The following is a 12244-nucleotide window of genomic DNA, read 5'->3' on the forward strand; positions in this document are numbered from 1 at the left end:
GGTAATTATCAAGTGATCCATCGCCTGTTGCTCATTCCCAGCTTCTGGCAAACAGAGGCTAGGGACATCATTCCTGCCCTTCCTGGCTAATAGCCATTAATGGACCTATTCTCCATGAATGTATCTAGTTCTTTTTTGAACCCAGTTATGGTCTTGGCCTTCACAACATCCTCTGGCAAGGAGTTCCACAGGTTGACTGTGTGTCAACCATGCAGCAAGTCATATCAATTCACTTGGGCTTTTAGAGAAGGAGGGGAATGAAGAGGGTGAGGAATTCTGTGGCTTGCTGAGTTTCACTGGTGCTGTTGGGACAGTGGCTAGTTTCAGCCCATCTGTTTTTTGTAACTTGCGTCAAAGGCCTTTAGGGCTTGTCTTCACTACCAGGGTAAGTCAATCTAAGTCGACTTGAATAACATAGCTGGAGTCAACATAGCTTAGGTCAACTTACCCCGGTGTCTTCACTGTACTTCCTATTGCATGCTGGAATTGTTATTCACTGCTATTGTTGTTTTAATTTTGACTTTTTAAATGATCTAATCTCCTTTTATTTTGTTGGGGTTTTTTTTACACACTGCTATGCAAAGAAATCAGCATAGAGTATGAACAAGCTAAGGGAATATGTACAATATTTCCCTTGTGTTTTCTGAGACGGTGCTCCTATTTACATTCTCTTGTTTTAGAATATTGACAAATCCAAAGCACAGGGGGTTGAACCAGATGACCTCTTGAGGTCCCTTCCAGCCTTACATTTCAGAGTTTTCCAGATAGGTGCTTCCCCTACACTGGACCACAGACTTTGAATGTTAAAACAAATTCATGCCCAGTTCTTGTTCTAAATGAATTGGTTTTGGGCTTCCAGTACTTTGTTACAATACACTAACATATTTCTTGTGTAGAATTACAGCAGAGAATTATAAGTCTTTCTGTTAAATCATTTTCTATTAAAATACTAATCTTCTAATTCCTTGATAGAATTCTGGACCTTGCACAAGTTCTACATAGACTGGGGTACTTTAATATGCTTTGTCGTACTGTAGATAGTGTTTGATACGTGTTCCTGTACTAATGAACAAACAGCTAGTACCCCCTTATAAGAGCAAAAAATAAACTTGAATAAGCTTAAATGTTTCACTGTGGTATCAAGGCGTTTTTTAACATGATACAGTAACAATTTGAAAGTGATGTGCTTTGACACTGGAACCAGAGATTCTGGGTGATGTGAGGACTGGAAGAGAGCAGTGAGGTAGATCCGGCTGCCTTATTCAAGGATTTCTTAAATTAGTTAGCTAACAGCCATTACCTCCATCCATACCAGTGAAAACGTAATCCTACCAATAGAGAAACAGAATGAATACATGGCCATGGGACATGAGATGCGAGGATGTTGTCAGGCTATCTTAGGGCTGGTCTACACTGTGTGTGTGTGTGTGTGTGTGTGTGAGTCTAAGATACGCAACTTCAGCTACGAGAATAGCGTAGCTGAAGTCGTCGTATCTTAGATCGACTTACCTCGCATCCTCATGGCGTGGGATTGATGGCCGCGGCTCCCCCCGTCGACTCCGCTTCCGCCTCTCGCCCTGGTGGAGTTCCGGAGTCGACGGGGAGCGCGTTCGTGGATCGATTTATCACGTCTAGACGAGACGCGATAAATCGATCCCCAATAGATCGATTACTACCCGCCGATCCGGGACGTACCCTTAAGCAATTGTACTGAGATGTCAGGATATTAGCAGAATGTTTTGAAAGCTCGGGGCCAGATTTGTCTCACTTATGCTGGATTTATGCAGCGTGATGTCATTGGCTTCAGTGGACTTAATTCTGATTTACACTAGCCAAGGTGAGTGGTGGATCAAGCCCTTAATTTTAAAATGTCCACTGAATGCAAGAGTAACCTCTTGATTCTGAAAGTTGAATGGCTTTTTAGGTTTTTTTTTAAACACTCTCTCAGCTGAATTACGAACAGATTCATTTTTCTGGTAACTTTATCATGAGCCAAGGCTCTTAGAAAGTTGTAACCAAGCTAGTAATGTGTCTAGGAGTGTTCTGTTCATAGTTAAGGGGTAACTGCATGTCTATAGACAATTGCTCTCCACATTTTATATGCCAAATGCAATATTTTCATTTGTCTGATACCACCTATGTCCATTACTTTTGTCATTGGCTTTATTTGATTGTTGTGGTTTAGTATTGTGATAACCTTGGTAACACAGTGAAGCTTTTAAGTGTATTCAGGTCATACTTTAGTTTTAAATTAAGTGGCTAATTCTGTCTTCTATAGATTATCATGGCAGAACATAAGAGGTGAAACTATTAATTATTACGTAATATAATGGGATATTAAACAAACAAATATTGGGAGCCCAAGTTTCAAATGTAGGCACCGAGTTGGCCTAATGTTGATACGTAGATGCCTAAAAATGGGTATCTAAGTGCTTAAGGACCTGCTTTAGAGCCCAGGGAAATGAAGGAAAAGACTCTCATTGACTTTAGGAGACTTTGGAGCAAGCCCTAAGTACTCATTTGAATACTTTTCTGAGGCGTTTGAAATCCTGTTAAAAGGGAATGCAGATTTTCACAAATAAAACGGAGCATGAAAATCTATGCTTCATTTAATTCCTCCCCCCGCCCTCCCTTTTTTTTTTTTTTTTTTTTTTTACTTCCAGCTCACCTTTAAGATGCTTGGCACACTTGAAAATTGGGCCCCGGGGACTTCTAGGAATCTAACTTGTGTATTACTTATAGATGGGGCTTCTGTGTATGGAAAATCAAGTCTGACAATAATAGAGTATGTTTAGTTGATAATACAGTCAATATGCTTTTCCACTGGAATTTATAACTTCAAATTCCTATAGCTTGTGGCAGATCCATTAAAATAGTGAGCCTTTTTTAAATACGCTCTACCAAAGTTTCCTTTAACTGAAAAGATGCACAGAAACTCTCCAGGCCTTTCTTTGTGTTTGTGGGCTAGTTTGTACTACTCCTTGTTTTGCCCGCTGTAGTTAGACTGAAATCTCTTCTCTTCTTCTTCATCTGAAACCAATTCATTTTTTGTAAGCTTCAAGGCGGAGACAGCAGGGTTCAGATTACACTTCTACTTCAGAGGAGGAGTATGGCTCAAATCACAGCTCCCCTAAACACAAACGCTCCCATACTTCAACAGCCACGCAGACCGCTAGGCCGCACAGTTCTGGGCTGAGCCGCCAGAAGCACAGCGGGAGAGAAACGGATGATGACGAAGACTACGATGAACCTGACCCCTTCCACTTCAGCGCACAAACAGCCGAGATAGCCGAGATAGCCAGGTGAGCTGGAATCACAGTGCCAAGCCGTTCTAGGAAAACTGATCTCCTGCGTTACCTCAGAGTTCAAACCAAGCTGGAAGGAGGGAGCCTGGGGAGAGAGAATCCAGCATTGTAAGAGAATGTAGTTAGAGAATAAAGTATACTCTCTAGGGGCACCAGTGAGCTGTGGAGTGACACAGTACAGCCTGTCATGCTGCCAAGTGTTAGTGACATACATAGTCCTTTCCTCCTTACTTGGAGGATCCTTGCGTTATATAATGACATGAGCTGGTTGTATGTTTACTCCTTCAACTGAAATTCTATCACTCCTTTTGCTTTATCCGTTCATTCTCCCCCTCCGCCAGTTAAACACAGTTCTGGTTTTAGGGCCTGATCCAGCTCCCATTTTCTATTGCCTTTAGTGAGGGCCCATTGTTTTTTGGCTGCTTCTGTTCCTGCTCTAGCAGCAGATCTAAAATACATGCTTGTCTACACCCTCCTGTTTACTTTAGCGGTCCCATTTGCACTCCTGTAACTCCCTGGCTCATAGGGGTTTATAACTAGGTCATAAAACTTCTCTGTGACCCAGCCTGTGAGTTTATTTTATGTTACTGTTAGTTTAAATGATTGGGCCATATGGGGTCAGGGAGGAAAATACAGGAGTGGTGATAACTATGACAGCTGCACTGACAGATGTGCTGTGGTGCGCCCTCTCGCACCCCAGCCCAGGGCCCGCACCCCCTCCCGCAGGGGCCAGGAAGAGGTGAGGTGGGGGTGGGGCATTGGGGGAAGCGGTGGAGTAGAGGCGGGGCCTGGGGCTGAGCGGCAGAGCCATCCCTTGGGTAGGGTCAATCGGGGCAACTGCTCCGGGCCAGTGCGATTGGCCGGAGCGGTCGGTCCCGGAAGACACGGTGCAGCGAGTCCCCCGGCCGGAGCCCTGAGCTGCCGTGGCACTACAGCCAACAATAGCCCCACGATAGCTGCCGGCAGCTGCCAGCAGCAGCAGGCGGCCCCGCACCAGGCTGGATCCATCCCGCCGGCCCAGCCACCAATGCAGACCTTGTGCCTCAAACTGGCGGGAGCTGATTTGCAGTGGCACTAGAACATTTTTAATAGTGGGGTTGCTGAAAGCCAGCGCCCTCACCCCTGTCCATCCCCCTCCCCCAGCTGAGGCTGGGAGAAAAGCCCCAGGCGTGGGGCTGGCAGCTGGGACTCTGGGTGCACAGGGCCGGCAGCCGGGCCCCTGGGTGCGCTGCAACACCCCCTGTACCCGTAGTTCCCACGCCTATGCTGATTTGTCCCTGGGCCTGCACCCCCTTAGGGACGGCCTTGCTGAGCAGGGTGGCTTGGGGGGTCCCTGAAAATTTTAAAATCAAAATGGGGGTCCTCAGGTTGCTAAAGTTTGAGAACCGCTGCCCTACACAAAGGTTTATAGCTCTCCCGGAGCCCAGCACCAGCATCATGAGAGCACCTGCCCTCTGGCAGGCTCTCAGCACCTGCCCTTGCCACGGTATCTTAGCAGCACCCACCATCTGGACATTTTCCAGCAACTACCTGGCAGCTCTACTGCCCCTCCCCTGGTGGGCTGTACCTTGCCTGTTTCCCGCATCAGGCACTCACCCTGCTACCTACTTTCCAACTGCAAAGCTGTCCAGCTAGCTCCCTGTCTCTCTGGCACTTTACCTTCTCTCCCACTAGAGTCTCCCATCTCCAGCTACCAACCTGACCTCTCTGCCAGCAGCTACTCATCTGATTTTTGCCCTGCTAATATTTCCCCCCCTTCACACCTGAAAATTAAAAAATCTGGTTTGAAGTGATTGATTAAGCCTCACAGCACAAGTAAGGTAGGCAGGTGGGGATTGTCCCCTTCCTTTGAAGGCCTGCCGAGGTACAGGGAGGCTGTGATTTGCCCCCCAGTCGCGCAGCCCATGGCACATGTGGAATAGAACCTCGGAATCCTCACTCTCAGGCCTCTGCTCTAACCACTAAAGGATAGTCCTTGCCCTTCAAAATTGAATGTCAATAAACAGGCTTTGAAGCCACTGATGAGCTCATGTGGAGTAGGTTCTCTCGCCACAATGTCTGTTATATAATGGGTTATTCTGGCTGTTTGGAAGCGTCTGGCTGTTGGCCTTGTGGAAGTGCATCGGTTTTTTAAGTGGTGGCGTGAGTAAAACAGCACAGTTGGATAGTAAAGAAATACTAGTTTTCTTGAGTATAGGAATTCTGTAGTGCCTGCCATTCTTTACATACTGTCAGTTTAAGAAGCCAACTCTTATCTACAGTCAGTCAGTCTTTCCGCATTGTCCACAGTATGGATTTTCTAAAGGTTTTTTCTTTTACAAATGTTCCAATGTAAAGGTTAAAACATCCAATCAAAGTAGAAACAATTATCGACTTTGCTTCATAGGAGGATTCCCTAAAAGAGAGAGCACTTTAGATTGCAAAAGCTATAAATAAATGGTTACATCAGATTTGTCTAGCATTGTACACTGAGCACTCTGCAGAACTCGGTCAAGTAGTCTGGTTCATAATTGCTGCTCTGATTTTTCCGCTTCTGCTTCTGCTCCCGAATTAACTGGGCGTGGTTTAGAATAGTAAGTGAGAGTTAAAGGAGAAAATTCCACTTGTTTACAAAGAGGATAATCACATAATTGATGCAGTCTGTGACAACAGTATCTGAAACAGACAAGTGTAGATGGTGCATGAGACATGCAGATCTAAATATTATTTCATTAGTTCAACTATACATCTTGTTTCTGAGGAAATCACTTCAAAATATTTTGGTGACCTCATGGTTTAATAAATTACTTGATTACTCCAGTAAAAGAAATACATTAAAGCAACACAGCTTTAAAGAAATCACATCAGCCTTTTTTTAAAACTAGACCAAGATTTTTAAAAAGTGACTAGTTAGTTTGGGTAACTGAATTTTTTGGTTTTAACTTGATTCCTTAAAGGGGCTTAGGTATTAGATCCCTTTAAAGTATTTCAATCTGGGTGCTTACTTTTTCAAGCCTTTTCATTTTTGCATCTCATTTGGGTTGGTCAGTGAAACTGAACTGGTCAGTTTCACTTTTGCTGTTTTCATACCTAAGAACAATATTGTTTATCTACTTAGGTTCTTTGGATTCTCATTACCACAGTATCCGGGAGACGGAGTTTCCTATGCAGCAAAGGAATGTCAAAATTAAAAAAAAAATAAAAAAAATCATTAACATCTGAAAAGCATCCATGAAAATATTTATTTTCATGTTAGGTTTTGTAAATGTCCTTTTTTTATGTGTGGTTTTTAAGGGAAAGAAATTTTAAAATTTGAGGTCTAAAGAAAGTTTTTCTTTTAAAAACAAACAAATTTGGTTTTGGGTTGCCTATATAATATAACATTTCCTGATGTTATGGTAGAACCAATAGAATCAGCCTCTGATTAAAACATCACAATTTTTGAAACCCCTCCCGCTCCACTCTAAAGAAAATGGACCAGATTCAACCCAGGTTTATGTGAGCGTCTGCCAGTGAAAACCACAGCCCAGGTCCCTGGCGGTGGAAAGTGCAGCAGAAGAGGTGGTTGCGCTGATGTAAAGCGATTGCAAACTTCCTTTTATCTGAGTTTAGAGGCATAGGAGTCCAGTGTGAGGACGGAGTGTGATGTGCAGGGGTGCGGATTAAATCAGCACCGTCTCTTAGCAACTCTTGATGGCAGAGTTCCCTGGGATACCCAAAGCAGCAGTGGCTGCTCTCCCTCAGGCTGAATTCCCCAGGGCTTCTACAGCCTCTGCAGAGAGGTGTAATTCATACAGCTTTAGTGCATCTGGCCCAATAAAGACTCCTTTGTGGCCATGGGACAATGACACCTGCCATTAGAGTCCTGCACGGGATTACCTGCAGCAGGACTGGGGTCCCGCCGTGCCCGCTGCCATAATTAAAGCAGGATTAAAGAATAGTCCCAGTCAGGGCTCTACCTGCTATTACATTCAAGGGACTTTTAACAGCCTTTTAAGGATCAGTGTGAGGTTTATTGTCAGATGCAGTGAGGTCTAATGGATCTGCCTTGTGCTGTGCTGTGTGCTCTAGATTAAGCCAAACCTTGGTGAAAGATGTAGCCATCCTTGCTCGAGAGATTCATGATGTCGCAGGCGATGGGGATTCCCAGAGTTCATCAGGAACCGGACCAAGCACCTCCCTCAGCTCCGTACCCAACACCCCTGCTTCTACCATATCAGCAAGGGAAGAGGTAAGATTGCTGTCGCGGCAAAAATCTGGGCCACAAAACTGAAGCAAGTGTTCATCTACCCATCCGTGGCAAGGGGAGGGCAGCAACGCCAGTCTCCAGTTACTACCAGGAGGGGCGGGGAATGCAAACAAAGGAGCACTGCCTCTGTAGTGCACACAGTTTTTGTTTGTCATGGTGGCCCCTGCTCTGGCCAGCTTACACCGAGGTGGGACCAAGACTTTCCTCAGCTTGGTTCAAAGGGAGGAGTTTTCCCTTCCCAGATGGTAGCAGGCTTGCTCAGCCGGAGGGTGGGGAATAAGTCATTTTATTTAGAGTCTTCAGCCGGCAGTAGAGCTCTATGGTGAGGGTAAAATAGTCAACTCCCCTAGGAATTGATACCTCCTGCTCAGGGAGTCTCCCTGGATTAGGAGAAGTATAGTCTTCATGGGGAAATCAGTTTCCCATAGTTTACATGCTGCTTGGTGTGGGCTTAACTCAGGGGTCTCCTGGCTCTGTGACATCGCCAGGCCCTGGAGTGTTGAGGAGAGAGAAGGAATTCTTCCACCCTTTATATTTTAAAGCAAGGACATTGGCTGTGGGCACTCTGGCCACATGTCGCACACCTTATTTTGCACTTCTACAGCACCCCTCCTCCAAGGCTCTCAAAGGGTTTGCAGATGTTTGCTACGTTCACATAGATGAGCCCACGTAGGACTCCTCTCTTTCCAGCCAGCAGCTGAGCAGAGCAGATTCTGTAGGGCAAGTCTGGCCCTCTAGTTTGTTCCCTTTGAATGGACTTAACTCCTTCCCTGCCTGGCTGTTGGTAGGACCCATCACATTAGCTTTAGATGTTCCCCTTCAGATTGGCTTCTCCTGTCCTCCCCAAGTGAAGTAACTCACAGGGCCTTTGATATCACCTGTCTGTGAGTCTCCACTTGCTGTACAGTGATATGATTTTATGCATACTATAAAATAGATCCAAAGATATGGGAAAAGTTAATGATCCTTATGTATTATTTGAGTTAGGTTAGGATCTAAAGACCCCAAAGGGGGCCCCATTGTTTTTATTCCTGGAGCCTCAGAATGGAGTTTTAACAGAGTTCCTGAAATATACTGAACATGGTTTATCCTGCTTTCCACTTGCAGTTAAACCAGGTATACCTGCACCCCTGTCAGAAAATGGTATTTTCCAACTGTAGACAATAGAAACTTGTGTTTCTATTGTGCAAAGTACAGTTGCTTCACAATAGCTTCAGGCAGTGAGATGATAAAGATTCTTTTATTGCTTTCCTTGAATCCAAGTGCCACACCTGCAAAACGGCCATTTTGAGCAGCTAGATAACAAATTTACCCTTTACTTCCCAGCTTCCAATGACTTTCTTTTAATACCTGTTAACAGAAATCACAGAGAAACATACTTATTTCTATGTATATAGTGCCATTGGGAGCGTGGCACTTCGTAGACATGCAAGAAAGACAAGTTCCCTGCTGTAGAAGACTGCTTCCTATCTAGGTGAAATACGAGGGACATGGGAGAGGAATGTTTGTTTGGGGGACGTGTGCTGACCATGCGTGTGCTGAGCCTAACGGCCTGCTAGGCAAGGCTGAGAGCTTCTTAAGGAGGCTGTGATCCCTAAGCCTTTTAGCACCCATCAACCTTTAACCAGGGGGTGGGGTTACTCAGGGCTACTTAGGGAGACCAGGGCTTTAAAGAGCCTGCTCCTAAGCGACCAGAGGAGCTAGCGAACGGGATTTTTGCGAGGGAGTTCTCCAGGTGAAGGAGGAGCGATTACATGACCCTTGGGGTAAGTTTGTTGCCTGTAGTGTGTGTGTATCTGTGTTTGTGGTGTGCTTGCTGCTTGACTGGAATATACCGTGTGCTCTGTTTGTTTGGGGGACCGTGTGTATGCTGAGCCTAGAGACCTGCTAGGCAAGGCTGAGAGCTTCTTAACGAGGCTTTGATCCCTAAGCCTTTTAGCACCCATCAACCCTTAACCAGGAAGTGGGGCTACTCAGGGAGACCAGGGCTTTAAAAAGCCCGCTCCTAAGCGACCAGAGGAGCTAGCGAACAGGGATTTTTGCGAGGGAGTTTACGGGGGAGTGTGAGCAGGGGCTAGAACTCCAACATTCTTTAAACTTAAAAGCCAAAAACACCCCCTTGATATAAACAAAACAACAACAAAGGAACCAGCTGCAGGACTAAAAAGAGAATGCAGGCAGAAGTCCAGCAACAGAGTGGGGGCTACCCAGTTTATTGCACCCAATGCAGCATGTATGATTACCTGCCCTATGGGCAGGTGGTGTAAGTGTGCATTTGGTGCAAGGAGCTCCTGGCCCTCAGAGACTGTGAACGGGCTTTTTATTAGTAATGGAGGATTCGATCATTAGAAACGTAGATAGCTGGGTTTGCGATGACTGGGAGAACCGCATGGTGACTTGCCTGCCTGGTGCGAAGGTTGCGGATCTCTTGAGACATCTAGATAGACTTATGTGTAGTGCTGGGGGGAAGCCGGTGGTCGTGGTACATGTAGGTACCAATGACATAGGGAAGGTTAGGAAAGAGGTCCTGGAGGCCAAATTTAGGCTGCTAGGTAAGAGATTGAAGTCCAGGACCTCCATGGTAGCCTTCTCTGAGATGCTCCCAGTTTCACGCGCAGGGCCAGTTAGACAGGCAGAACTGCAGAGTCTCAATGTGTGGATGAGACAATGGTGTAGGGAGGAGGGGTTTAGATTTGTTAGGAACTGGGGAAACTTTAGGGGGAGCCTATACAGGAAGGATGGGCTCCATATAAACCAAAATGGAACCAGATTGCTTGGCACTTAACATTAAAAAGGTCGTAGAGCAGTTTTTAAACTAAGGGCTGGAGGAAAGCCGGCAGGTGTGGAGGAGCACATGGTTCGGACATCCCTTAGGGGAGGATCTATTAATAGAGAATCTCAATGTCCTAGTGAGGACAAGAGGATGGAAAATAATAAAATACAGGCAGGGTCTTATCAGAAACAGTCAAAAAAGAGTCCCACTCAATTACATCGTGTACTGGCAGACAGCTAAAAGGAGACAAGTTTTTAAAGTGCTTATATACAAATGCTAGAAGTCTAAATAATAAAATGGGTGAACTAGAGAGCCTCGTATTAAATGAGGATATTGGTATAATAGGCATCACAGAAACTTGGTGGAATGAGGATAATCAATGGAATACAGTAATACCAGGGTACAAAATATATCGGAAGGACAGAACAGGTCGTGCTGGTGGGGGAGTGGCATCATACGTGAAAGAAAGGGTAGAATCAAATGAAGTAAAAATCATAAATTAATCAAACTGTTCCATGCTCTAATAAGAATATAGCGGTAGGGATATATTACTGACCACCTGACCAGGATAGTGATAGTGACTGTGAAATGCTCAGGGAGATTAGAGAGGCTATTAAAATAAAAAACTCAATAATAATAATGGGGAATTTCAGTTATCCCCATATTGACTGGGTACATGTCACCTCAGGACGGGATGCAGAGATAAAGTTTCTTGACACCTTAAATGACTGCTTCTTGGAGCAGCTAGTCCTGTAACCCACAAGAGGAGAGGCAATTCTTGATTTAGTCCTAAGTGGAGCACAGGATCTGGTCCAAGAGGTGAATATAGCTGGACCGCTTGGTAATAGTGACCATAATATAATTAAATGTAATAGTCCTATGGCGACAAAATGCCCAACACTGTAGCATTTAATTTCAGAAAGGGGAACTATGCAAAAATGAGGAGGTTAGTTAAACAGAAATTAAAAGGTACAGTGCCAAAAGTGAAATCTCTGAAAGCTGCGTGGAAACTTTTTAAAGACACCATAATAGAGGCTCAACTTAAATGTATACCCCAAATTAAAAAACATAGTAAGGGAACCAAAAAAGAGCCACCATGGCTAAACAGCAAAGAAAAAGAGGCAGTGAGAGGCAAAAAGGCATCCTTTAAAAAGTGGAAGTTAAATCCTAGTGAGGAAAATAGAAAGGAGCATAAACACTGGCAAATGAAGTGTAAAAATACAATTAGGAAGGCCAAAAAAGAATTTGAGGAACAGTTAGCCAAAGACTCAAAAAGTAATAGCAATTTTTTTTAAAGTACATCAGAAGCAGAAAGGCTGCTAAACAAGCTAACCTGGTTTGAGTGCTAAAGGAGCACTCAAGGACGATAAGGCCATTGCGGAGAAACTAAATGAATTCTTTGCATTGGTCTTCATGGCTGAGGATGTGAGTGAGATTCCCAAACCTGAGCCATTCTTTTTAGGTGACAGATCTGAGGAACTGTCCCAGATTGAGATATCATTAGAGGAGGTTTTGGAACAAATTAATAAATTAAACAGCAATAAGTCACAAGGACCAGATGGTGTTCACCAAGAGTTCTGAAGGAACTCAAATGTGAAATTGCAGAACTACTAACTGTAGTCTGTAACCTATCATTTAAATCAGCTTGTGTACCAGATGACTGGAGGATAGCTAATGTGATGCCAATTTTTAAAAAGGGCTCCAGAGGTGATCCCGGCAATTACAGGCGTGTAAGCCTGACTTCAGTACCGGGCACACTGGTTGAAACTATAATAAAGAACAATATTGTCAGACATATAGATGAATGTAATTTGTTGAGGAAGAGTCAACATGGTTTTAGTAAAGGGAAATCATGCCTCACCAATCTACTAGAATTCTTTGAGGGGGGTCAACAAGCATGTGGACCAAGGGGACCCAGTGGCTATAGTGTACTTAGAT

At 44.6% G+C, this 12244-nt stretch overlaps 1 protein-coding gene across 2 annotated transcripts in view; it reads left to right on the plus strand.

Annotated features, from left to right (window-relative positions):
* The window catches only part of CEP170B (centrosomal protein 170B), an 80649-nt gene that overhangs the window by 56158 nt on the left and 12247 nt on the right, over positions 1–12244 (plus strand). For both annotated transcript variants that reach the window (XM_029912104.1, XM_029912103.1), the window contains 2 exons: positions 3056–3302; positions 7356–7515. In XM_029912104.1, the coding sequence (XP_029767964.1) occupies positions 3056–3302; positions 7356–7515 (407 nt within the window). The remainder of the gene's footprint in view (positions 1–3055; positions 3303–7355; positions 7516–12244) is intronic.

The sequence above is a fragment of the Terrapene carolina genome, unplaced genomic scaffold (assembly GCF_002925995.2).
Source record: "Terrapene carolina triunguis isolate 2854851 unplaced genomic scaffold, T_m_triunguis-2.0 Scaffold189, whole genome shotgun sequence".
NCBI classification, from domain to species: Eukaryota; Metazoa; Chordata; order Testudines; family Emydidae; genus Terrapene; species Terrapene triunguis.